Source organism: Panthera pardus, unplaced genomic scaffold (genome assembly GCF_024362965.1).
Source record: "Panthera pardus isolate Hobbes unplaced genomic scaffold, ASM2436296v1 HiC_scaffold_11, whole genome shotgun sequence".
Lineage (NCBI taxonomy): Eukaryota > Metazoa > Chordata > Mammalia > Carnivora > Felidae > Panthera > Panthera pardus.
In genome coordinates, this window is record NW_026526666.1 from 75,905,454 (window position 1) to 75,933,201 (window position 27,748).

The following is a 27,748-nucleotide window of genomic DNA, read 5'->3' on the forward strand; positions in this document are numbered from 1 at the left end:
AGCATTCCAAACACAGCTTATCCAGCCAATCACAGGCCTTGTGGCCAGGAGGGCTGAATGGTCAGGTTTTATTAATGGAGAAATAATGCGATTGTCCACACAATGGAAGCCTTCCTGACAAAGGGGCTCAAGGATCCTGATATGCAAAAGAGGCCGAGGGAACTGAGCTCTTCTGTTGTCAGGCTGAAATGCATGAAGGTGGCCTTCTGTGTGGGGGCTGCAAAACGTGAGGCAGGAAGACTTTCCCCTAATTGCACTCTCCTGGTTGGGTAGCCTAAGAGACCTTTGAGCCAGGGAATGACGGGGGCATGTCCAGGCATCTCCAGGTCTCTTGGTGTTTTGGCCCTTGTACTGGGACATTCTGTTGCTGCTCAGTTCCCTGCCCCCGGCACAGGTCGCTTGGAAATGGTCGCTTGTACCTTTGTGAAGTTCCTGCAGCTTTTTCCGACCTGCTATTACAAATCCAACCCTCTTCTGGTCCAGGGAAGGGGGTGGGGCAGGCGACCTATAAATGATGGATGACTAGAAACCCATTGAAACCAGGAGCAAAATGCTCCTGAGAGAAACCCTTTCCCTCCCCTCTGTGGGTGAGGAGGGATGGGTTATATGTAGCCCTCCCTTCTCCAAATCTTCAGCTGAAAGGGATGGCAGAATAGAGAGGTGGGGGAATAATAGGATTTATAACTTGTGAAAAGTAACAATTCCCCAAGTGCAGACTGTGCTGGGCAGGAACAAAGGGCAGCTCGGCCCACAGACCCCTCATTTACAATTCTGATGGGGCTTGAAAGAGCCCGACTGGGGAAGATCTTTATAGCTAAACTTTGTCCCAGGCCGATAGCTCTTTCTCTCCATCCCCTCGGTGGGGGAGGGGAGCGCCTGTGCAGACTGGGGGCTGTTGGCTTGGGTCTGCCTTTTGTTCTTATCTAAGCCTTGCTGTGCAAAAGGAAATTGGAGAATATTTTCCTTCTTGCTTATTTCCCCTCCTTTCCTCATGCTGCCCTTACTCCATTACAAATGAATCAGTTGTCTTTCTCCTCATTTCAATTTGTTTATATCTAAATGGGGGAAATGTCCCCTCTTTTCCCGAGCCTCAGCATAGGGTCTGTGTGTGTGTGTGTGTGTGTGTGTGTGTGTGTGTGTGTGTGGGTTTCTCATGGGATGTGTTTCTTCTCTGGATCTCTCTTCTTGGACAGAGGGTGAAGAAATCGATGTTGTGACAGTGGAGAAGAGACAGTCCCTGGGCGTACGGAAGCCAGTCACCATCACGGTGCGGGCAGACCCGTTGGACCCCTGCATGAAACACTTCCACATCTCCATCCATCAGCAGCAGCACAACTATGCCGCCCGTTTTCCTCCAGAAAGCTGTTCCCAAGGAGGGGCTCCCGAGAGAGGTCCCCAAGAAGAGGCTCTGGAGAAAGATGCCCCAGAAGAAAAGGAAGAGGAGGTAGATGAAGAGATTGTGAGTCCCCCACCTGTAGAAAGCGAGGCTCCCCAGTCCTGCCACCCCAAACCTGTCAGTTCTGACACCGAGGACGTGACCAAGAGGAAGAATCACAACTTCCTGGAGCGCAAACGACGGAATGACCTCCGTTCTAGGTTCTTGGCCCTGAGAGACCAGGTACCCACCCTGGCCAGCTGCTCCAAGGCCCCCAAAGTGGTGATCCTGAGTAAGGCCTTGGAATACTTACAAGCCCTGGTGGGGGCCGAGAAGAGGATGGCCACGGAGAAAAGGCAGCTCCGATGTCGGCAGCAGCAACTGCAGAAGAGAATTGCGTACCTCAGTGGCTACTAAGTGACCAAAAAGCCTGACTGCTCTGTCTTACAAAGACCTGAGTTTATTTTTTAACCTGCCCTCTCCCCCTTAGTAATTTGCACATTTTGGTTACGGTGGGACAGTCTGAACAGTAGATTCCAGAATGCAGAACAGCCGGTGCACACACTCTTAAGGGCTTGCATTCTTGGAAACCTGGGAACCCAGCTCTCCCTCTTCCCTGACTCAGGGGAGCACTGGGTGCTCTCTGGCGCCTTTGGCTTCTCAGGCAGGCAGCTGACTGAGGAGCCTGGGGTGCCTAGCTCACTAGCTCGGAAGAAAAGCCTGACAGATGCTATGCAACAGGTGGTGGACGTTGAGGGGGGTGGGTTCCAGCCTGCATGAAATCTCACACTCCGGATGAGCTTTAGGCTGGGAAAGGATGCTCCCACTGGTGTCTCTGGGGTGATGCTAGGACAGCTGGGCCCGGACGCTCTCCCTGAGGCTCTTTTTTCCAGGAGACACACGAGCTGTCTTGGGTGAAGACAAGCTCACAGACTTGATCAACATGGACCATTACCTCACTGTCAGACACTTTACAGTAGCTGAGGAGTTGGAAACCTTTAATATATATGTGTATATACATATATATATATGTGTGTATATATATGTATATACACATATATACATATATATATTGTGATGTTAGCTGACACCCCTCCTCCCACTCTAAATGCTGCGACCTTGAGAACATTTAAAGAGCTTGGCCTCTAGTTTCTTTGTCTCAAAGCCCTGTGGGCCCTTTCCTCTGAGGGAGAAACCATTCTGTCCTCACAAGGGACTTTTTTGTTTTCTTCTGCCTTTGTTATGCAATGGGCTCTCCTGCACCCCTTTCCCACAGGTCAGAAATATTTCCCTAAGACACTGGGAAATGGGTCCTAGCCTGCGGCCTGAGGAAGGCTTGGAGTCCTGGCTGTGAACTTGTGATCTGCCCAGGTGTTTTCCATCTTGGAATCTTTTCTCAAGGCAGATGTCAGGCACATCCAGAGGGAGAACTATACCACTTCCTCTTTCCTACTTCCCTCTCCTCTCAGTCTCTGACTGGTAAGTCTGAAGTTCTACTAGAACCCTGCAAACTGTCCTAGTGCAACTCCCAAAGAGCTTGCTGGCCCTGCACCCACCTTGGGCCCCTTGCCAGCCTGATATGAGTCAGATCTGTTTCCCAGAGTCCGGGCCTTACTGCAGTTCTTGCTGGGAGAGCTGCTGGGACTCATCCAGTGCTCCAGAAGGTGGACTAGTTTCCTGCTGGGTTCTAAAGGAGCTTCCAGGAGCTCTGCTTCGCTGACCATGATGGATTTTGCCCCAGGTGAACAGCCCACCTCCAAGTGGACTCCAGGTGCAGCCTCCAGTTTGGAAAGACCTCTAACCCAACAGGTGTCATGTGGGCAACTCAGGAGCCCCAAAGCCTGGCCTGGAAGAAAGATCAACCCCTCCAGAACTCTGCCCAGGGCAGCAGGTGCCTACTGGCTGTGGTTTTGAAATTGGGGGGGGGGGGGGGGGGCGGGGGGGGGCGGGTAGAGCACTGTCTGTGGCTCTGGAAAGCCAGCTGCTACTTCCAAACTTATTATGCACAGTGGTCTGTTTCTGAGGTCGTTTTCTGGCCTCAGAGAACCCCAGTGGAAATTTGGAAAAAATCTCTCTACCTTCTGGAGTATGGTTTTCGGGAGCCAACTGTCTTCTGGAACTGTCTTTGGAGAACAGGTGGGACGTAGGTTACTGATGTATCACCTGAATAGCTTGTGTATAAGCTGCTGTTGGGTATTAGGCTGGGAGCAGTGGTTTGTTTTATTGTTTTGTTTTTTTTAATACTGTATTTTTGTATGCCTTTTGCAAAGTGGTGTTAATTGTTTTGTACAAGAAAAAAAACACAAAAATCTCTTGGGCAATTCTCCTGTTGCAAGAGTCTGGTTTATTTTGAAAGGCAAGTTTACCTGAAATTTTGTATTTAGTTGTGGTTATCAATTGCCTGATTTTAAAATGTTGCCTTCTGAGACCTCTGCTAATAAAAGATTTCTCAAACATGTCAGAGTGGGGGCACCTTATGCCAACCAAGTCCCCCTGAGCCAAGGAAAACAGTTTCGGGGTAACCACCAGCGATCCAGAGGGTTGCATTTCTCTAACCATGTTGCTAACCAGGTCATTCCACTTCGGGTTCCTGAAATGCCATTTCAGACATGTCTAAACAATGTAGGTTCGGTCTGTGGTATAGTCCGTGAACGTGGCATTCTCTTGTGAATTGCAAAGAGAGTGGAATTTGAGCTTCAGAAGGTTTGAAATCCCAGCTCCACCACTTGCTCTGTGCCTTTTAGCTTTACCTTTCTGAGCCCTAGTTTCCTTATCTGTAAAATGGGGATAAATGCTCCTGCCCAGGGGGGTGACAGGTATTCATGAAGTAGTAGATTTTTAAACCCCTTTCTTTCTTTTTTTTTTTTTTTTAATGTTTTTTAACATTTATTCATTTTTGAAAGGCAGAGAGAGACAGAGCGCGAACGGGGGAGGGGCAGAGAGAGAGGGAGACACAGAATCTGAAACAGGCTCCAGGCTCTGAGCTGTCAGCACAGAGCCCCCTCGGGGCTAGAACTCACGGACCGCGAGATCACGACCTGAGCCGAAGTTGGCCGCTTAACCGACTGAGCCACCCAGGCGCCCCTAAACCCCTTTCTTAAAGTGTGAAGCCTTATATTCTTTTGGGTGGTACCAGGTTCTTACCTTGGTGGTATGATGACCATGCAGGATATCTTAAAAATTCGCTAAGATTTTGTGATGTAATACGATTTTTTTTTCTTTCTCCCTCAATGAAAGCAAATGAAGGCTCCTCTTCCCTCCCGTAGTCTTCCTAAACTTGCCCTACACGCAGGAGGGGAGAATTGAATAACAGCTGTTCCTGATAGAACACTGCCTATGTCAAAGCACTCTGCCCCCTCCTTCATGTTACACCACGACCAACTGTGTGACAGGGTTACAGAAGACGAACCTGAGGTTCTTTTTTTTTTTTTTCCGTAATAAATATTTATTCACTTTTGAGAGCGAGAGCATAAATGAGGGAGGGGTGGGGACAGAGGACCCAAAGCAGGCTCTGTACTGACAGCAGCGAGCCTGATGCGGGGCTCAAACTCATGAACCATGAGACCATGACCTGAGCCAAAGTCGGACATTCAACCGACCAAGCCCCGCAGGCACCCTGGAACCTGAGGTTCTAAAAGCAAAATAAAACTTGGAGCGCCTGGGGGGCTCCATTGGTTGAGCATCCAGCTTCAGCTGAGGTCATGATTTCGCAGTCTGTGAGTTCGAGCCCCGCATCCAGAGCCTGGAGGCTGCTTTGGATTCTGTGTCTCTCTCTCTCTCTGCCCCTGCCCCCCCTCTCATGTTCTGTCTCTCTCTGTCAAAAATAAATAAACATTAAAAAAAAAAAAAAAAAAAACCTCTGTAAAAGTAAAACAAACCTGCCCAAAGTTACTCAGTTACTTGGCTAGTAAGTCAGTGAGTTGGGATCTAAACTCGCTTTTGCCTATCTCCACAGCCAGAGGTCTCAACCACTACATAATAATGACAGCTGGTTTTGTTAGCATGGGGTGTGTGGAGGAGGGAAACATGGAATTTCATCACTTAACTGCTTGTTGGAATTGTCTCTCCGTGGGGCCATTGCGCCTGCCATTTATTGGGATGGAGTGGAGCAAATGTTCCATGACCAGTCACTCTGCCACATTTGTGGGCTGGGTGGGTTAATCTTGCCCCAACGAGGCCCCTTCTGGGACTGTGAAAGCAAACAGTTGCTGTTCAGAAAGGCCGAGCACATCATGGTGGAAGAAGGCCACTTTGCCTCGGCTAATCCTTTACAGCTGAGACCTGGTTGCTCTCCCTCTCTCTTACGGAGCCTGAGTAGAGTCAAAAACTTCCTATAAATTCCTCACGTTTACAAAGTGACCCTCATCACAAGTATGCAACCTCTGCCACACAGTACTGGAGCCTAGGGCAGTTTCTTGCTCAAGGTCACATAACAAAACCAGAGTCCCAAACCCAGTCTCTTGTCAGGTAAACTTTCCACTCAACCCCCCACTGTCTCTAAGCCAGGGAACCTAGTTTGTAAGTAGCTGTTTGATAAACATAGACTTGCGTTCTTGGGACTGTTTTCTTAAAACTTCAGTTCCCTCTTTCAGTTCTTGTCACTCTGCTCCCAGTATATTCATCCTTCTTTTTTGATGCCATTTGTCAAAAGACTAATTTGTAGGATTCCTCTCCCTTTCCTAGGCCTCGAAAGAAATCATGAGCCCTCTGTAAAACAGCAGGGACCCCCAGTGTTAGTTGTTTTACATATCTTAATTCTCGCAATAACCTGGAGAACAGGGTGGCGTCAGTTCCATTTCACAGATGAACAAACTGAAGACTCGAGACATTGAAATCCTTTGTCTAAGCCCACACAGCTAGTGCCAGCTGCCTGACTCCAAACTTCAGCTCTTTTGAGTGTAACTCTGCTGAGAAAGGAGAGGGAATAAAGCCATCTCCTGGGGGGAAGGGAGGGTGTTTCTGGAATGTGAAGTATTTTAAGCTCCTTCCTAGCTCATTTCTACAGACTCCTACCTCTATCTTTGTCTGAAAATAGCTGGGAGTTTATTCCTGGATTTTGGAGGACAATTTCTACAAATTAGGTTTGACTGGGAATAGTATACCTCAGGGACTCTGCACATAGACAATAAGGGGCAGCTGAGAAGCCACACTTAGTATAGAAAAGACAGGCCATCTTCTGTGTTAGACAATAAAAAGCTAAAGCGTGTGCTAATTCTTGCCTCTGTTGGCAGGGAATATTGGGGGGGAATGAGACAGGTTGAATTATCTTAGATGTGCTGAATTTGTCTAAAGGACTCCCAGGGTTAGGATATTCCAGAATATTCACTTTAGAAGGAGAAGGGGAGGATGGGGATGGCTTTGTTGATCTAGAAGGTGATAAGAGGGACTGAGAAAGAGGTTCTTTTCTAAGGAGAAGATAACCCGTTGGCAGATGACTGATGAGTGGGTGACTGGGCAGGGTGTGAACGAGAGGTGTCTAAATGTGTCAGCTAAAGTTCCGTTGGGGTGTGAGCATTTCTACTTTAAGCCCAGTGGGCAGCCCTTGTTAATGTCTTTATTTGGAACTGTTGCCAAAGAGATCAACATTTGTCTTAACATTACCCATTCTTCGGACCAGGAAATGTAAATATGGTCTTAAAGTCTCTAATCAGGTGAGTTATTAAATAATTACACTCTGTGCCAGGGGCCTAGGAGGTGCCTAGGAAGTGTTGGATTGCCTTTCAACTTGTGGGAAACAGTATGGTTGAGTGGTCTCCCTCACCCAACAGATCTTAGTTCCAAGTCTGGCCCTGCATTTTCCAGCTGCACCTTTGCTACCACCTTGGGCAAATTACTACCTTCTCCCAGCCCCAGTTTCCTCCTCTGTAAAACAGGTATAAATAATAGCACCCACTTCATTGAGTTGTGGTGAGCAATAGTAAGTGCTCAGTAAATGATTAGCGTTATTCAAACCATTTAGCAAGGCACACCTAGAATACAGATTAGTCATATTTAAAAAGTGACAGAAGAGAGTGGTAAAATAAAGAGCCTTCCCACAAGGAGTACTTAAAGTAATCTGGAGTGCACATATTGATGCCTCAAGAGGCAATAGGTCATCAGGGAAAGAGTAGCGAGGGTTTGGGGAGACTGAGCTAGGCAGAGGAGAAAAGGCAGGCACAGACCTGAGCTTCTGTCTGGTCCGTAGCATCCCATGACCCACAGCAGGCAGGAGCTGTGAGCCTGCGATGCTGTTGCACATATGGGCCCTCCATTTGTCCTCCTGGGCACTGACTGTGGTGTCTTCAAACTGAGCAGGAGTCAATGGACTCCATTTGGCCAGTTAAACCCTCAAATGCCTATTTTGTTCAGGCAGTGACTCTCAAACTTGAGTATGTGTTAAGAATCTACCCACCCCACCTGATGCAGTAGGTCAGAGCTGGGAATCTACACTGCTGACAAACAAGCAGGAAGGCGGAATCCTGAGGTCACACTTAGAAGAATATTGGAATAAAGAGTTGGAGCCAGATCCTATGGAGATTAAAAAAAAAAATTACTGGAGGTGGTATAGATGGCATAATATAACGGTTTAAAAACAGGGATTTGGGGGGCGCCTGGGTGGCTCAGTTGGTTGAGCGTCTGACTTCGGCTCAGGTCATGATTTGGCAGTTCGTGAGTTCGAGCCCCACATCAGGCTCTGTGCTGACAGCTCAGAGCCTGGAGCCTGTTTCAGATTCTGTGTCTCCCTCTCTCTCTGACCCTCCCCCGTTCATGCTCTGTCTCTCTCTGTCTGAAAAATAAATAAACGTTAAAAAAAATTAAAAAATAAATAAAAAAATAAAAAAAATAAAAACAGGGATTTGGATCCCTAGTACCTGTGTGATGTTGGGCAAATCACTTAATATCCCCGAGTCCTAGAAGTTTCCTTATTCTCTGAAGTGTATATAATAGTGAGAGCAATGATATATGAAGCTATGGTTCCTTGTGGAAGTTTATGAGCGTGCAAACACCATCACAAAAGAAGGCAGTGTGTGGCTCAGTCAAGGGCTACAAGTCTCAGAAGGGGAAGAGAGAACTTGGGAGTCATCAAGAAAGTTCTTGTTGGAGATACGGTGACTATAACTGGAACCAGAAGTCCCAGAAGCATTTGGCTAAGTGAAGAAGAGGAAGGTGTTCTAGGCCGAGGGACTAGTGTTGGGGAAGAGGGGATTGTGGGAAGGCTGTATGGAATCTGGGGAATGGGGAACAATCTGGTCTGATGTGCTGGTTGGGTGGTCTCATTCTTACAAAACAAGAGGGGTTGCACTGGATTTCTAAGAGGTTCCTTTCAATAGCAAACATTCTCTGTGATTCTTTGAAATAGGGAAGTCAGGGAAAGAAACTGATTGTGGTTTGAGATTTGAGGTGATGGGGTCATACAAAATAGAGCACCCAACAGGAAGTTGAGGATGTGATACTAAAGCTTTAGGAAGGGGTTTGAAATGAAGGTACAGGTTTGAGACTCATCAGAATATAAAGATGATGAGGGCCCAACATGCCAAGCCTTGAGAAAGAGAGGGGGCCAGAGACATAGGCCTTGAAAGAGCCATGAGATTAGGATTGGCAAGGAGCTCTTATGGCTCTGTATCTTCTTCCTTTTTGCACTTCCCCCACTCTGATTTTGCAGCCTTCAGGGATCTGCTGTGGGTGTGCAGGCCCTCTTAGAGAGCTGAGAAGACTGGAAGTGAGCCCCCTTTGAGAACATTCTGGTATGCTCTGGAGAAAGCCCAATAACTCAACCTTAGCTGGAACATAAACTATACGACATGGTGAGCTCTACTCTCTTGGGAGGGGAACCTTAATTGTTGTGAGCAATTCTGGCCTCCCAAATTTGAATCCGCCAATTGCTAATGGAAAGAGCAACCGATGGAAAATATTGTGATTACTCAGGTACTGTACTGGGTTGTGTTTTGTCCCTCACCAAATACATGTCTATCCAGAACCTATGAATGTGACCTAAAATAGGGCATTTGCAGATGTCATCAAGTTAAGATGATGTCATACTGGATTAAGGTGGGCTCTAATCCAATGACTGGGGTCCTAGGGAGGGAAATTTTTGGAAGAGACACACACAGAGAAGATGGCCATAGGAAGACAGAGGCAAGATTGCAGTCACACTGCCACAAACCAAGGAATGCCAGCAACCGCTAGAACCTACAAGAGGCAAAGGGGGATTCTTTCCTAGAGGGAAGCTTGGGAGCATGGCCCTACTAACCCCTTGATTTTGGGCTTTTGGGGTCCAGAACTGCTAGAGAATAAATTTCTGTTGGTTTAAGCCACACGGTTTGTGGTAATTTGTTATGGCAGTCCTAGGAACCTAAAACAGGCACCAAATTTATTGTGAAATAATCCTACAGGAAATATTTTTTATTTGGGATACCTAATTAGTATGGGGGTCAGGCTGCTCGGGCTCCTTGGGTTGAATAAAAAGCTAGTGTTTGTCTTCAACTCGACTTTCTTCTCTTACCTTGGAAACAGATGCTTCAGTCCTCCCATGGCATGTTCCTCCTTCTGTCCTATCACAACATCCCTAGCTTTCCATGTTGAACATTTGAACTTTCTGGATGCGTCACTTTGAATGGCTTCACCTTTAACCATCTCCCTATGCTTCTTCTTTTTTCTAAAAAAAAAATGTTTTTAAGGGGCGCCTGAGTGGCTCAGTCAGTTAAGCGCTAACTTTGGCTCAGGTCATGATCTCGCGGTTTGTGAGTTCAAGCCCCAAGAGGGGCTCTGTGCTGACAGTTCAGAGCCTGGAGCTTGCTTTGGATTCTGTGTCTCAGTCTCTCTCTGCCCCTCCCCCACTTGTACTCTGTCTCTGTCTCTCTGTCTCTTTGTCTCTCTCAAAAATAAATAAACATTACATTTTTTAAGAAAAATGTTTTTAAGGGGCGCCTGGGTGGCTTGGTCGGTTAAGCGTCGGACTTCGGCTCAGGTCATGATCTCACGGTCTGTGAGTTCGAGCCCCGCATCGAGCCCCGCGTCGGGCTCTGTGCTGACAGCTTGGAGCCTGCAGCCTGTTTCAGATTCTGTGTCTCCCTCTCTCTATGACCTTCCCCCATTCATGCTCTGTCTCTCTCTGTCTCAAAAATAAATAAATTTTAAAAAAAAGAAAAAAAAAGAAAAATGTTTTTAAGAAGGTATTTTTTAAAGTTCATTTTCATTTATTTTGAGACAGAGATAGAGAGCGAGCAGGGTAGAGGCAGAGAGAGAGAGGAAGAGACAGAATCCCAAGCAGGCTTCACATTGTCAGCATGGAACTTGATGCAGGGCTTGAACTCATGAACCGGGAGATCATACCCTGAGCCGAAGTCAAGAGTCAGACGCTTAACTGACTGAGCCACCCAGGAGCCCCTCTAAAAATTTTTTTTCAAATAAATTATTTAAAATATACAAAGGGCAGGAAATAATATAATGAACACTATTGGGTCATCGCTCCAACATCCCCTCTACCTCTCTGCATTACTCCCTTTCTCCTTTTTTGCCATGTTCCCATGCCTATCCCACCCCATGCTCTCAATTTCCTGAAGAAGGTGAGGCAGGTGCATAGGTTGCCCAGCCTGACTAGACATCGGTCCTACAGACACCGTACAACACGCACACACGAAGGATAATAATTAGGTGACTGGTTGTGGACTTTCAGGAGGGGAAGCAAAGAATTATTATCTTCCAAGTAATTTGAGCATCCCTAGTCTTACATTTTAGTTGTGCTTTTCTGGACCGAACCTATCCCAGAAATTTTGCCTTTTCCAGCAGAAATTCTTTACCCCCAATAATCTGTAAGCAGCGGAGTATGTTGGAAATGGGCTTCTGCCTCCTCCACCTCTAGATATACGCAGAGACCTTAAATGAAAGACCCTCTTACCTCTTGGGTTATCTTTCAGAATAGATTGAACCACTTCCCATCTGGCATCACAGAAGGCAAAGAGGGGGTCAGGGCTAATACCTGGGCATGACTACAAATAGCTTTCTTGACTCTCTTTTGTACCTTTTGTGCAAAGCTTCCCATCAGAGGATTTTCTATTATTTTTGTTGTTGTTTTTGTTGTTGTTTGTTTTTAGAAATTCTTATTAACTCTTGGTCATAGACTTCAATTTCCTAATTTTCCCTTGAACTTAAACTCTCCAATTAGGATTTCAAGTTACAGCTATCTTGAAGGAACTATTCTTAATATAGAGTTCAGAAGATCATTAGGGAGACAAATAGAGGTACAAATGGAATAGCCTGAAGATACTTACAGAATATGTTCCTATTCTCTTTTGGTAAGACTGGTAGAATAAAAATAAATAGAAATGGTATGGTTTTTTTTCACTTCTCCTGATTTGTTTTGAATCATGGGCTCCATTCTGATTTAGGAGTCTTTCCTGCTCACCACTTCAGTGATAATTCTCCCCATGGTCTATAGGATCCCTGTTCTCTTTGTTTCTATAGCAACAGTCCCGTGTTGCTTGGCTAGAAGCAATTTTCTGCTGCTGTGGTGAAGCCTCATTTTTTCATTCCTTTCTCCCCAGTTGCCTTGGTAACCAGCCTCTCCCTCTTTGGGTCTCTCAGTGGTAAATTCCACTCCTCTCTTTTTTCTCTCTCTCATAACAGTCACCTGGTCATGACTTGGACAGTGCTTTCCCATCTGTGAGTGAGCACTCTGTCATGGTCAGATTGTCATCATGAAATTAGCCTCTCTTTTGCTTTATTTGCATCGTTTCTCCTGCCTGCCGTCTTTCTAGGGGTTGTCATGGTAACCGTACCCTCTGAAAGTCTCCAGGCAAAGGCTCTACAGTTAACAACCATCATGTGAGAGTGTCTGCCAATATATGGCCACACATCTCGATTTTAAAACCAGCCCCAGGCAGGTACCACAAATTGGAGAGAACAGGCTTTTGATCAAAGCAGACTGGACTGAGAAAAGGAGGTATAGGGGACCCTGGATTCTGATGTTCTCCAAACAATATATGTGACTACAGGGTTCAGGCTGGGCCTGCAAGAGTGCCCATTATGCCAGCAGTGATCCAAGTGATTGAGAAATGTATTGGCAGTTATTCCAGGCAGGCCTATCGTGTAATCTAAATTTCCAAGGGTAATTCCTCTGGCCCAAGGGATCCTGGTGATATGACCTGAGAGCTAGGTGGAGCCAAGTAATCTCAGGAAAAAAAAAGTTAACCCTTAAATTGGCTAACAAGGGGTTAGGAAAATACATATTTAGGTATTTTTACACAGTACTGAAAATTTCTCTGCCCTTAGGCTTCTGCTCTTACCTCTTTAGTGAGGCAGATGGGGTGTTACCATTAAAGTAACACCAAGTGTTCAGCAAATGGTGGTTGTTATGTGTTAGAGTATTGTGGCAGACACATTTTGGATATAACTTCATTTTATCCTTATGACAATCCTGAGAGGTAGTTAATGATAAGAAGACTGAGGCTAAGGGGCGTCTGGGTGGCTCAGTTGGTTAAGCATCTGACTCTTGGATTTTGGCCCGGGTCATGATCTCATGATTCGCAAGTCTGAGCCTTGTGTCAGGCTCTGTGCTGACAGTGCAAAACCTGCTTTGGGATTCTCTCTCTCTGTCTCCCCCCCCCCCCCCCCCCGCCCTCCCCTGCTGATGCGTGTTCTCTCTCTAAAAATAAATACATAAACAAACATTAAGGGGTACACGGGTGGCTCAGTTGGTTAAGTGTCTGATCTCACAGTTCTGTGAGTTCGAGCCCCACATCAGGCTCTGCTGACGATGTGGAACCTGCTTGGGATTCTGACTCCCTCTCTTTCTGCCCCTCCCCTGCGCTCTCTCTCTGTCTCTCAAAAATAAATAAATAAACTTAAAAAAATAAACATTAAACAAAAGAAAACTGAGGCTAAGAGGTAAAGTGAGGCCACGCAGCCGCTGGTAAGTAGCAGAGTTGGGATTTGAACCCAGCTCTATCATTTCGAAGCCCTTTCTTAAAGGTTGTGGTTCTTGAATTTCGGTCTTCTGGTCTCTGCCTTTTTTTTTTTTTTTTTTTTTTTAATGTTTATTCATTTTTGAGAAAGAGAGAGAGAGAAAGCAGGAGAGGGGCAGAGAGTGAGGGAGACAGAGAACCCGAAGCAGGCTCCAGGCTCAGCTCCCAGCTGTCAGCACAGACTGCCCCAACATGGGGCCCGATCCAATAAACTGTGAGATCCTGACCTGAGCTGAAGTCAGACACTGAATACCCAGGTGCCCCTGGTCTTCACTTTCATCTGAGGGTTCCTACTTTATCCTTTCTGCCTTCCTTATTCTTCCTGTTCATATTTTGTGGGTTGTTTACTTGCTTTTCTCTGTTCTCAATCCATCGTTTGCATCCTTTTGCTAAAGAGATGGAAGATTTTGTCCTTCCTTCTGTGTCTGGGTTTGTTTTGTGGGATAAAAACATTAGAGCAGCTGCCCTTGCCTAAGAACTAGGCAGGTCTGATTCTGGAGAACACCACACTTCTAGTTCAGTGGCTCCAGCACTAGGTAGGCAAACCGTTCTCTTCTCCATTTAACAATGCCTGTTCTGCATCAGGCACTGTGCTAGGCACTGGAGATATTAGCAGTGACCTAGACCTAGGCAGAATCTGTTCCTTGCCTTTATGGAACTAACAGCCTGGGGTGGAAGTCAGACAATACATAGGAGTCAGTATATAATTTTATACTGTAATTAGTGGTATGAAGAAAAGAACTAGCTGCCGTGAAAGGAAGAAATAACGGATAGATTTGAGATAGGATTGCCATCCCCCATTTAAGAGAGGAGAGGGTTAAAAAAATCTTTTTAATAAATTGATTACCAGTTGTTAAAACAACAAAAACGGGAGAGGAGAGAGTTGAGGCGCTGGCACCAGCTAGTTGAGGGCAGTCAGGTCGAGAGCCTCTCAAGCTCCGAAGTCTTGGTCGCGCCGCTCCCACCTCTCCACTCATCCTAACGGAGTCCTAGGTCTGCGCAGGCGCACTGACGGTTGCCATGGGGACAGCTGCTCCTGCACAAGCGCAGATATCTTCAAGATGGCGGCGGTAGCGGCTGCACGAGCAGTTTCTGTGGGTTCCGGGCTACGGGGTCTGCAACGGACACTGCCTCTTGTAGTGATTCTTGGGGCGACCGGCACCGGCAAATCCACCCTGGCGTTGCAGCTAGGCCAGCGGCTCGGTGGCGAAATCGTCAGCGCTGACTCCATGCAGGTATGACAGTGCGGCTGTCCACGGGCCTGTGAAACCCAGAGGCCGCGTGCGGGCCTCTGGCGGAGTGGATACCCTGTCGCATGGGTGTAGTGGGTGAACCCTGAGGCTTGTGGGACCGAGTGGGCAGGTGAAGGGAACCCATAATTACTAGGTGCCCACCCACCATGTGCCAGACGTAGTGCCAGGCGATTGATTGGCTTTCCTCATCTCATTTACTTCTCACGACGTTGCTGTTGGTAGATTCTGTTCTCTCCATTTGCGCGTGAGAAAATTCACCTAGGGAGATGGAATGGCTTTCTCTGTGTCACACAGCGACTAAGGGGAGGAGATAGCATTTGAACCTACAAGGTTGACAGGCGTCCAATAAATATCTTTTGAATGAAAATTATCGCAGAGCCTTTGCTACTTAGAGTATTCAGCGACACCGGTTTAAGTTGGTTACCATCTATGAGTGCCTCGTGAGGGTATGGAACAGGATGGATATTCATGGAGACCTGGATTCTAGTTCCGGATCTGCGTCGGCCACGTGAGCTTAACGTATCTGTAAAGTGGAAAAAATGCCACCTGCCCTCAGGGCTGTGGTGCTTAGTAGGTGAGATCATGAGTTTTATTTATTATTATTTTTTTTAAAAATTATTTTTTAACGTTTATTTATTTTTGAGACAGAGAGAGACAGAGCATGAACGGGGGAGGGGCAGAGAGAGAGGGAGACACAGAATCTGAAGCAGGCTCCAGGCTCTGAGCCATCAGCCCAGTGCCCGACGCGGGGCTCGAACTCACGGAGCGCGAGATCGTGACCTGAGCTGAAGTCGGACGCCCAACCGACTGAGCCACCCAGGCGCCCCGAGATCATGAGTTTTAGAATGAAGAGCAGGGTCCTGAAGAAGGCGGGGGCCATGCACTTGGCAAATATTTGTGTAAGTTGAGGTTAGAGGTTTTTTAACCTACTCTGGCTGATGGGAGTCGGGAGGCTTTGTCCTCTTCCCTGAGTTAGAGGAAAAGCCCAGAAGGAGTGTGTACTACACACAGCACCTGGGTGCATTTGGCCTCGGGTTGAGAGTGGGTGACATTTGGGGTAAATCTGTGATGGAGGAATTACAAACGCTATTTATTGAGGATAGTTTACAGTTAATGAGGTTTTGGAGTAAATGAGGTGCTTGAGTGTGAAATGCCTGGCACTGAGTCTAGCCCCTACCTGATGGGTACTCAGCAAGGAAGGGCAGTCCTTCCCACTGCACCCCGTAAACCTCGGGGCATGGTTTCATTTGGAGGGACATGACCCATCAACACACATGAAATGATTAGTATAATTCAACAAATGTTTGTTTGCAACCTCTACGATGTGTCAACTTCAAGATCCAGACTTCACCTCAAATCCCAGCCCTGTCTTTTCTAAGGTATGTGATTTCAGCCTGAACTCTTTGCGCCTTTGTTTCTTCTGTAAAATAGGAAGAAGAGTATCAGCGCAACATAATTGTGATGATTAACATGATAGAGTGTGTAAAGCACTTAATACAACGTACGGCACGGAGTGCTAAAAACATGACAGGTGCTATTTTCTGCAAGGCCCTTTTGGAGAGAAAAACCATAATGCCTCTCCTCAAGGAGTTTTAGTCCAGCTAAACATGAAATAAAGCAGAAGTATTGTTTGAACTGTGATACTAATGATGCTCTGCAAGGTGGATGGGGCAGGGAGGAGAGAGACTGCAAATGTTAGATTTTATGCTAAAGCATACAGTTTCTGAGAAGGGAGAAGAAGTCAACAAAGACGTGTGGTTAGTCACGGAAAGCTCTCTGAAAAGGGACTTGAAAGGTGAAGTTTGGATAGATAAGAAAGAAGAAAGGCATTATGTCAAAGGAGAGAACATGAAGGAAGATTTAGAAGGTGAAATGGGCATGTGTGTATGTAGGATGGTGAAAGGAGGCTGTTCGTTAGGTTTTGCAGATATTGTGGAATGGGGGATGAGTAATATGATGAAGGAAGGCAGTGTGTAAGAAGCATTCATCTGTGAATAGTGTGCCTGATGAATTGGATTTGGGGGTGGGTGTTAGGAATGCAGGGGAAAAGAAAGATGTCATCATGTCAAAGTGAGTTGACCACTGACCGCTGAAAGAATAATGCACACCATGTGATTCAGGATTCAGGTTTGTGGGCCTGGGAGAGTATGGTGAGCAGGGCAGGAAGTCAGGAAGGTTTGGCACGGCACAGTGGGGGTGGCAACAGGACTTCCAAGGGGAAAGTCTGTTGGGGGGTGGAGAGTGTAACAGGTATGAGCCGTTTCAGGACTCTTGCACTGACTGCCTCTGCCTGGTGGAACTTCTTCATCTGTTTAACCACGTAGCTTGCTTTCTGTCTTCAGTCACATCTTTACTCAGATGTCACCTTATGAGGCTTTCTCTGATCCTCCTATTTAAAAAACACACCACTGCTCCCTGTTCCCATCTTCCTCAAACACCACACGTAGCCCTGTCGAGAGTGTTCTCAGTAAGTCGTCCTAATTTTACATTTATTTAAAATAATTTTTTTTAATGTTTGTTTTTTTTGAAAGAGAGAGAGAGAGACAGTGTGAGCGGGGGAAGGGCAGAGAGAGAGGGAGACACAGAATCTGAAGCAGGTTCCAGCTCTCAGCACAGAGCTGGCTGGACGCGAGGCTCAGACTCAAAAACCGTGAGATATCATGACCTGAGCCAAAGTCAGACGCTTAACTGACTGAGCCACCCAGGCACCCCTTAATTTTACATTTATTTTTAAGTAAGTTAGTGGGTTCTGGCAATGAGTGTTGTATATAGCTCTTTAATAGCTATTACCCATTTCTCAGAAATCTTTCTCTACTCATAGCTGTGTGCCGTAAGGTTGAGGTTGCTAGAGGTTTTGTTGACTGTAAAACAGGTCATGTGTATGGGACAATGAGCCTCATATAGTGCTGATGATACGGCAGACCCTTAATATTTGATGAAGTATTTGTTGACTTGCCGTATTAAAATGGCACATCTTGATCCATTCAGATTTTTCGTGTGGTTATATAAGTAACTAGAGCATGGGAATTACATTTCTTTTGTCCTAGGGACACCACAAGGATTAATTAATGTATGAAAACACTTTGAAGATTATTGAGCCTCCTGAACTGGCTATAGGTTGTGTTTAGTTTTGATTGTACTGTGGATATTTGTATCATTTCCTCTTGATTCCCATTGGAGAACTTTGACCTTTGATTTTACTTTTCAGTCCAAATAATGATATAAAGTATCTCTGCCCCATTTATGGGGTTATATGCAGTTCTTCATTCTACCTTTGCTTACCATGCCCCTGTTACGTGTTTTTTTATCCAGTGGAGGGAGATGGTGCTTTTTAGTGACTTGAGGTTGACTCAGAATTTTTATAAGTGTGTGAACAAAAAGGACATTTAAAGAAAGAATTGAAGTATAGTTGATACGCAATGGCACATTAGTTTCAGGTGTACAAAAGGACGTTCTTAATGTTGGATTACCAGCTCCTTGAAAGAGCATTTTCAATTTCAAATAAATACACAGGCAGAATGATAATAACAACTTAAATTTGCATAGCAAATTTGTTTATAAAATACTTACATATGCTTTTTATTCTACCTTACCTCGTAAGGTAAATATCATTGTCATTTCACAGGTAAGACAACAGGCCTTGCAGTAAGGTCTGGCAGTAAGTAGCAAACCTGGAGTTGAACATAGGTGTTTACTTTCCATGTCTACTGCCTTATCCACACAAAGCCATCCCCTTTAGATGAGGCAGGAGCTGTGGTGTTCAGTCATTAGAGAGTATTTCTTAACTTGTACGCCACTCTTCTTTCACAGGAGTGTGCTCCATTTTGATCAGGATGTAAAATGTATTTGAGGATTCATATTGTGATTCATAGTGTGAATTCATAGTGATGTCTGTCAAATGGAGTGTTGAGCTGAGTGGTGGCCACACGAGGCATTGCCTATGGGGATAAAACTTGCTGCAACTAAGAGGTATAATTTAATGTCAATAATTTAATGATACTAAAGGCAGAGAATGTTTACTGAAACAAAGGAGAAACTTGGCCTTGTGGAGAGCCTAGTCGGAGACGTAAACTTTGTTGTACAGCCACACAGACAGACCAAAGGATGACCAAATGGAAAGTGTGATAATTAGAAAGTTCTTTCAGGCTTCCAAGTTGATCTTTTAAAAAACAAATATTTGCTTTTTAATAATCACTTTTGGAATGATGTCCAGAATTTCATATTTCACAAGTATACTAGTAATTCAAAAAGGATTGTAAAACACTGTGTTAAATCTTAACTTGTCTAGCACCTCATACTTGTTTCGTTATCCTTTTGTTCTGCCTTAACTGTAGGGTGATCCCAAGGCAACCCCTGTTGGGGCATTTCCCATCCAGGGAAAGTGATTGTTTTTTTGTGAACATTGAGTAAGTATATCGAGGTAGCTTCTTCAACGGAAAACCACAATGTTTAGGGTAGTATATCTAGGGTGATAATATTGTCCTGGAGCCCAACAGATAATGACTTGCTTCTGTAGCCATGTAGCATGTGAAGGTCCTGCCTGGCTTCTTGCTTCCCATTCTCATGCACTTGATTTGTTGAGTGGGAAGTCAGAAACACTCTTTGAGGGATTACTTGCTTAGGGACTCCTGCTGGGCTCTACTTTGGATTTCTGCCTGGCAGGTGTGATTATAGTGAGAAACAACATTTGTGCTTAATTTCCTGAGTTTTCCAAGTGCCGATTTCACAAATTATAGAAACATGAATATTGTTAGTCAGCAGTAAGAGTCTAAATTTAAGGACGGTCAGGTAATACAATCCCTGCTTTCCAGGATGGAAAAACTGAGGCACAGAAGATTAAAGAACACACTAGAGATCACGCTGCAAGACACTGGTACACCTGGGAATTGGATCTGGGTCTTCTAACTCCTCTGTAGTGTCTAATATATTGCAGGAAGATGATACTGAAGGTCTTCTTTTCAGACTGAGTCTTTTTCTTGGCATGTAAATTCAAGGTACAATGCATCGCCTTCAGTGACTGGATGAAACATTGTACTGAGAAACATGAAGGCACTTGCCAAAAGATGTACAATGACTGCCTGGAAATACAGACTGCCAACTATATGCCACGAGATAAATAAACAAAGTGTTCTATTTGGGTTTATAGAGAGGAAGTATCCCTAATGCCTTAGTTCTTCAAGTCCTGTGGAGAAGCAGTAGTCATACATAGGAGCACTGTTCCCTTTATGTTTGTCTAAACCTACAAGAGCAGAAGCAAATGATTTTTGGCAGTCTGACTAGTGAGCAGCCTATGTGTCATCTAATAGATGTGGAGTCTGGGTTCTTTTTGTCTGCTTCGGGACATAATTTAGGAGCAGTATTTTTTTTTTTTTTTTTAAACCAAAGGACTGTTTGTCTGATAGTGCTCAAGGGAGATCAGGGATGCATGGGAGAGGGATATGAAAGGAGAGAAGGGAGTGTGAATCACGGTGGCTTAGTAGGACACGATATAAAAGCCACAAAAACCTGTTAACCAGGAGAGATGGGGGCTGTCTGGAGGCTGCTTGCCACAACTGAACAGAGGCGATCTTTTAAGAAAAAAAAAAAAAAAAAAAAAAAAAAGACTGAGGCTGGGGGTGCCTGGGTGGCTCAGTTGGTTGAGCATCGACTCTTGATTTCAGCTCCGGTCATGATCTCACAGTCTGTGGGATCAAAGCCCATGTCGTGCTCTGTGCTGAGCCTGCTTGGGATTCTCTCTCCCTCTCCCTTTGCCCCTCCCCCACTGGTACGCTCCTTCTTGCTCTCAAAATAAATAAACATTAAAAAAAAACAACTGAGCATGACAAGAAGCTAAGAAGGAAGTCTCAAAAGTTTTGCCTCCTCCCAAAAATCTGTCTGCGTCTCTAGATTTCCTTGATTCACCTCCATTGTGACTGAATGTAGTTTTCCTTTGGCTAAAGTATTCAGCTTGGTGGGTTGTTCATATACTGTATGTTCACCTTTTTGCAGCGATGGGAAGAACTTTGGAATCAAACCTTCGATGTCTTGTAAGGGAAGAGAAGTCACTACTGGCCAAATGAGAAATCGTGGGAGGGCACAAATGGGACTTGCAGGTTCATATTTGTGAGGGTGAGATGCTGCCCTGAGGCTTCAGGGCCTGGGGCAGGGTGTTGAAATAGCTCTTCTTCAAAAGGAATGTATGTTCTAGGGGTAAAAGTTACTTGGGGTATGTAAGAATTCACGTATGTGATTCGTATCTACTTGTATGTGTCTTAACTAAATTGGTTTTGGTTTCTTGTGTAGTTTGAATTCTTTAGATAAACTTGAATCAGACTGGGGTCCTCTTTACCGCCTTGCTTACCTTTGGAGCCCTGGTTCGGAGCTACAGGTTCACCACTGCTGCTTCCTCATTGTGGCATCCAGAGTTCAGGCTCATACCACTACACCATGAACAGTCATAATAATAATAGCAGCAACGTAGTAAGCAATAATAGTCTGTATGCCAGGTACTGTTCTAAAAGTTTGACACGTATTATCTCACTTAGTCTCATCACAGCCTTATCAGGTAGGCACTATCATTATCTCACCCATCCAGAAAATTCCTTTCTTGAATTCTGTCTCTGTGCTATTCTATATTTTTCCCCCACGTCTTCTTACTTATTTATCCATTCATCCTGCATCCCATTCTTTTCCCCTGTACCCACTGTATACATTTTATCAGACAGAGGAGGAAGACTATTCCTGACAAAAGAACAGCATGAGCAAAGTAAAGGAAGAATAAAAGTGTATGGTATGTTTTCAAGGAATGACCAGGAATTATCCGGCATGGAGGATACTTGAGGAACAGTAGTAAGAGGTAAAACTAAAAATACAGGACCCTGTGAACAAGTTGCAGAGGCCCTTGAAAGGAATGCCAGGAGGCGTGGCGTTTTAAATTTGGAAGTGATAGCAAATCTGTTACATAGGGTAACTCTGATGGAGAGTGGGTTAGAGAGTGATAAACAGCTTAGGATTTGGTTGCATTAGCCTGGGTGAGAGGGGCTGGAGTTGGTCTGTGGCTGGGGAGAAGTAACCATTTCGACATTTTAGAGACAGAATCAATAGGATTTTGGTTTTTGCAAAAAAAAATCCAAATAACAGAAAAGTACAAAGGAAGTGTCACCATAGTCTTGGCATCAAAGGTTCAACATTTTAATATGCTGGTGCACATCCTTTCAGACATTTGTGTATTTTTGCAAATGTGCTTATGTGTTTTTTTGTTTTTATTCCCAATTTTACTGTGGTAACATACACATAAAATTTACCACCTTAACCATTTTTTTTTTTTTTTTTTAACTAAAAGAACCTCTACGGCCAACATTGGGCTTTTGAACTCACGACCTGGAGATTAAAAGTCACATTCTCGGCCAACTGACCCAGCCAGATACCTTCATCTTAACCATTTTTAACTGTACAGCTTAATGGTATTAAGTACGTTCATAATGCTGTGTAACCATAATCACACCATCTATCTCCATAACTTTTTGTCTTATAAAACTGAAACTCTGTATTCGTTAAACAGTACCTCTCCGTTCCTCTTTCCTCCTAGCCCTTGGTAACCACCATTTCACGTTCTATGTCTATGATTTTGACTGCTCTTACGTACCTCATATAAATGGAATCATATAATATTTGTCTCTTTTGTGACTGGCTTGTTTCATTTAGCATAATGTCCTGAAGGTTCCATTTATGTGTGTATGTTTCTACATAAATTGACTCATACATTTGCTATTCTTCTGTGTCCTGCTCTCCCCCCACTCTTAGCAGTATGTTATGGATAACTTTATGTGTTAATGTTACACAACTGTACATCAGTGGTCTCAATATGGGGTCATTTTGCCCCCCAGGGGACATTTGCAATTTCTGGAAACATTTTTGGTTGTAACAACTGGGGAGGTTGGTCCCTGACATATATTGGGTAGAGACCAGGAATGCTGCCAAACATCCTACTTTGCATAAAACAGCTCCTCACAACAAAGATTTATTTGGCCCAAAATAGTAATATATTGTACTGAGGTTAAGAAACCCTGTTCTACTTTATTGGTTGTTAAATTTTGAAGTAATTATAGATTTACACAAGAGTTTCAAAGATTGTAGAGAGAGTACTTGTATACCCTTTACCTATCTTCTCCTAAAATTAACATCTTGCATCATCATGGTACATTTGCCAACACTAAGAAATTGACATAGGTACAGTACTGTTAACTGTAGACCTTACTTGGTTCTCACTAGTTATCTACTAATGTCCTTATTCTGTTTCAGGATCCCATCTAGGGTCCCACATTGCATTTCGTTTTCGTGTCTGTTTAGGTTCCTCCAATCTGTGACAGTTTCTCAGACTCTTCCAGTCTATGACTTCAAAACTGTTGAAGGGTACTTGTCAGCTGTTTTGTAGAATGCTTCTTAATTTGGGTTTCTCATGATTACACTGGCATTACAGGTTTGGGGAAAGCATACCCTTCTCATTACATCATATCAGGGTATGATGTCAACATGACTTGTTTCTGGTGCTGTTAACGTTAACCTTGATTGTTTGGTTTGGGTTGCATCTGCCAGATTTTGCCACTGTGAAGCCCCATTTGTTAGAAATGACTTGCTAAGTCCAGCCCACATTGAAGGGGAGGGGATTTAATCTCTACCTCCTGAAGGGAGGAATATCCAAGAATGTGTGGATGTATGTTAAAAGCACCACAATAATTAATAAATATTTTAGAGGAGATACTTTGAGACAATTCAGATGCCCTGTTTTTCCTTAAAGTTTCACTCACTAATTTTAGGATTTGTCAGTTGATCATTCCTGCTGCAGTTACTATGATAATTTACTTCATTCCTTCTACTTTTATGAGTTGTAATTTTTGTGGAATGATTTGTCCTTTTTCCTCACTTATTTACATCATTTACTTGTATCAGTATGGATATTTATTTTATTCTTTGGGTTATAATCCAATACAGTGTTGTTTTGTTGCTCAGATTATTCCAACTTTGGTTATTGAGCGCTCTTTCATATTGACTCTGTGTCCTTTGGCATGCCTCCATGTTTGTTTGTTTAGTACTTCCTTTCTGGCACTGCAAGATGCTCCCAGCTTATGTTTGTCTTGCCCCAGCCCTAGAATCAGCCATTTTCCCAAGGAGCCCTGATTCCTTTTATTGGTGAATGTTTTTCTTTTGTTTTGTTTGTTTTTTTGTGTGAATGGTATTTAGAAACCAAAATCTGGGGCTCCTGGGTGGTTCAGTTGGTTAGGCGTCCAACTTCGGCTTAGGTCATGATCTCACGGGTTCGTGAGTTCAAGCCTCTCGGTCAGGCTCTGTGCTGACAGCTCAGAGCCTGGAGTTTGCTTCAGATCCTGTGTGTGTGTATGTGTGTCTCTCTGTCTGCCCCTCTCCCACTGTCTCTCTCTCTCTTAAAAATAAACATTAAAATTTTTTTTTAATAAAAAAAAAAATGAAACCAAAATCTGGATGCTGGGTGTGTTTGTTGCTATTGGGATATCATTGTTTCTTGTCTCTTTGGTGGAAAAAGCTAGGAAACATGCTTATGTACACTAATCCTTGTATACACAAATATCTATGTTTATATCTGTATCTGTCTACATATATATGAAAATAAACATGTGTTTATACAAATATCTCTGACTCTACTCTGGCACCACAGGATCCATCCCAATGTTCTCTATTTGTGTTCTCTTTCTCAGAGAGTAAGAAATTTGGCTTCTCTTTGGCTATAATTTATTTATTTATGCAACCTGTAAAGTAGTTTCAGTACTTTTTTTTTTACTTATGTAAGAAACTTACCAGTTAAAAAATTTTTTTAATGTTTATTTATTTTTGAGAGAGAGAGACAGAGCACGACTGGGGGAGGGGCAGAGAGAGAGGGAGACACAGAATCTGAAGCAGGCTCCATGCTCAAGCTTTCAGGACAAAGTCCCACAGGACAGAGCCCCACGCGGGGCTCGAACTCACAAACTGTGAGATCACGACCTGAGCCAAAGTCAGATGCCCCAACTGACTGAGCCACCCAGCCGCCCCAACAATTTGCCAATTAGGTATAATGTTTGTGTACGGTTCTTTTTGTTCATTTTAGCCTATAGTATCTAGTCATAATGTTATACACAGTTATTTAGGTAAGCTCCTTTTTTTCCCCCTCCACTGCCCTTCAGTGAGGTAATGCTGTGCATTTGTAACACAGGTAGATTCATTTATTGCAGTCTGCATTCTATCCTGGGTTCCCCAGAAGTTGTTTTTTTTGTTTTGTTTTTTTATTTTATTTTATTATTTAAAAAAAAATTTTTTTTAACGTTTTTTATTTATTTTTGAGACAGAGAGAGACAGAGCATGAACGGGGGAGAGGCAGAGAGAGAGGGAGACACAGAATCGGAAGCAGGCTCCAGGCTCCGAGCCATCAGCCCAGAGCCCGACGTGGGGCTCGAACTCACGGAGCGCGAGATCGTGACCTGAGCTGAAGTCGGCCGCCCAACCGACTGAGCCACCCAGGCGCCCCTGTTTTGTTTTTTTAAATTGCATACAGTAAAGTGCATTCTTTGTTGAGTACAGTTTTATGGGTTTTGACAAATGCACAGTCAGGTATCCACCATCACAGTACCGTACTAAACAGTTCCGTCACTCTAAACATTTTCTTGTATGGCCTCTTTGTAGTCAGCTCTTCTACCTACCCCACCTTTCAACAACCACTGATCTGTTTTCCATCCCCTTGTTTTTTGCCTTTTCTGGAATGTAATGTACATGGAATCATACAATATGCAGCCTTTGGGGTCTGACTTTTTCACCTAGCAAAAAGTACCTTTTAAATCTCCCAAGTCCATTACTCTTTATTGCTAAGTGTCATTCCATTGTATGGATGTACCATAGTATGCCCATTCACCTAAGAGAGGACATCTGAATTTCCAGTTTTTAGCACTTATAAAGAAAGCTGTTATAAACATTCATGTGCCGATGGTTTAACTTTATAGGAAGCCCTTAAAGGATTTTCCAAAATGGCTGTGCCATTTTGCGTTCCTACCAGCAGTGAATGAGAATTTCTGTTCCTCTGTATCCTCCCCAGGATTTGCTATTGTCTTTTTTTTTTTTTTTTTTTTAATTTTAGCAATTCTAATAGGTATGTACTGGTATCTCAGGGTGGTCAATTTACATTTCCCTAAAGGCTAATGATGTTGAGCATCTTTTCATATGCTTATTTGCCATCTGTGTGTCTTTGAAGTGTTTGTCAGATTTTTTGGTGGATGTGTTTGTCTTATTCTTGACTTTTAAGAGTTCTTTATATATCCTGGGTACAAATTCTTTATTAGATTTGTTATTTGCCAGTATTTTCTCCTGCTCTGTGGCTTATTTGTTTTTCATTTTCTTCACTGTCTTTGACAGAACAAAAGTTTTAAATTTTCACAAAGTCCAGGTTTTTTTTTCTTTTATGGATTGTGTCTTTGGTTTCCTACCCTAAAAACTCATTGGCAACCCCAAGGTCATGCAGATTTTCTTGCCATTTTTTAAAAAAGTTTTAAATGTTTTATTTATTTTTGAGAGAGCGAGAGCTAGTGAAAGAGCATGGGGAAGGGGCAGAGAGAGGGGGATACATAGAATCTGAAGCAGACTCCAGGCTCTGAGCTGTCAGCACAGAGCCGGACGCAGGACTTGAACTCACGAACCGCAAGATCATGGCCTGAGCCAAAGTCAGAAGCTTTACCAACTGAGCCACCCAGGCGCCCCTCACCATTTTTAAGAGAAGTATTATTTAAAGAAAAATTGTATAGTTTTGCATTTTACATGTAGGTTTGTGAGCTGTTCTGAATAAATTTTTGTATAAGGTATGATATTATGGACATCCAGTTGTGCCAGCACTGATTTTGAAAGGCTATCCTTTCTCCATTAAATTGCCTTTGTACTTCTGTCAAAAGCCAGTTTATATTTGTGCGGGTCTATTTCTGGGCTGTGTTCTGTTCCATTCATCTATGTGTCTCTTCTTTTGCCAATATTGCATTGTCTTGATTACAGTGGCATTATAATAAGTCTTGAAATTGGATAGTGTAAGCCTTCCAACTTTCTACTTGGTTGTTTTTAATCTCCAGGTAGTCTATTTTTTTTTTAATTAATTTATTTTTTTTTATTTTGAGAGAGCACAAGCACAGGAGGGGCAGAGAGAGAGGGAGAGAGAGAATCTCAAGCAGGCTTCACGCTTTCAGCACGGAGCCCAATGTGGGGCTCGATCCCATAAACCATGAGATCATGACCTGAACTGAAATCAAGAGTCAGGTGCTTGGGGCGCCTGGGTGGCGCAGTCGGTTAAGCGTCCGACTTCAGCCAGGTCATGATCTCGCGGTCCGTGAGTTCGAGCCCCGCGTCAGGCTCTGGGCTGATGGCTTCGAGCCTGGAGCCTGTTTCCGATTCTGTGTCTCCCTCTCTCTCTGCCCGTCCCCCGTTCATGCTCTGTCTCTCTCTGTCCCAAAAATAAATAAAAAACGTTGAAAAAAAAATTAAAAAAAAAAAAAAAAAGAGTCAGGTGCTTAAGTGACTGAGCCACCCAGGCACCCCATCTGTGTAAGTCTGTTTTATAGATGTATCATAATTAATGAGGTTTCTACTGAAGGACATTTAAAGGGTTGTTTTTTGCTATAATAAATGATGCTGAGATGAACATCTTTACACATACATCTTTTTGGACTGTGTGATTCCTTTTTCAGGATAAATTCCTAGAATGGAAATACTGGGTAAGATGTAAACATTACCTCTTTTTTTCCTCCCAATTTTCTGAGGTTATTAGAGGTTATATTATTTTTCTCATTGAGGGAAAATTCATATGACGTCAGCCATTTTAAATTGTTTTTTGTTTTTTAAAGTTTATTTATTTTGCGGGAGAGAGCACACACATGGGAGAGGGGCAGAGAGAGTGGGAGAAAGAGAATCTCAAGTAGGCTCTGCTCTGTCAGTGCAGAGCCGGATGTGGGGCTCGATCTCATGAACCGTGAAATCATGACCTGGGCCAAAATCAAGAGTCAGACGTTTAAACATCTGAACCACACAGGTGCCCAGCATCAGCCATTTTAAAGTGAATGATTCTGGGGCATCTGGCTGGCTCAGTCAGTAGAGCATGTGACTCTTGATCTCGGGGTTGTGAGTTTGAGCCCCATGTTGGGTGTATAGATTACTTAAAA

General features: G+C 44.0%; 2 protein-coding genes across 9 annotated transcripts in view; both read left to right on the forward strand.

Annotated features, from left to right (window-relative positions):
* The window catches only part of MYCL (MYCL proto-oncogene, bHLH transcription factor), a 101,379-nt gene extending 98,076 nt beyond the window's left edge, over nt 1-3,303 (forward strand). For both annotated transcript variants that reach the window (XM_019429101.2, XM_019429099.2), the window contains one exon: nt 1,194-3,303. In XM_019429101.2, the coding sequence (XP_019284646.1) occupies nt 1,194-1,792 (599 nt within the window). In that variant the 3' untranslated portion in view covers nt 1,793-3,303. The remainder of the gene's footprint in view (nt 1-1,193) is intronic.
* Nucleotides 3,304-14,377: 11,074 nt separating this feature from the next.
* The window catches only part of TRIT1 (tRNA isopentenyltransferase 1), a 43,166-nt gene continuing 29,795 nt past the window's right edge, over nt 14,378-27,748 (forward strand). For 6 of the 7 annotated variants that reach the window (XR_002074997.2, XM_019429079.2, XM_019429084.2 and 3 more), the window contains exon 1: nt 14,378-14,552. Coding sequence is in view for 6 of the 7 variants with exons in the window: in XM_019429079.2 (XP_019284624.1) it covers nt 14,379-14,552 (174 nt within the window). In the remaining variant the exon portion in view is untranslated. Of the gene's footprint in view, nt 14,553-15,295; nt 15,470-27,748 lie in introns of those variants that run through there. The other variant, XM_053897023.1, reaches the window with a different exon arrangement.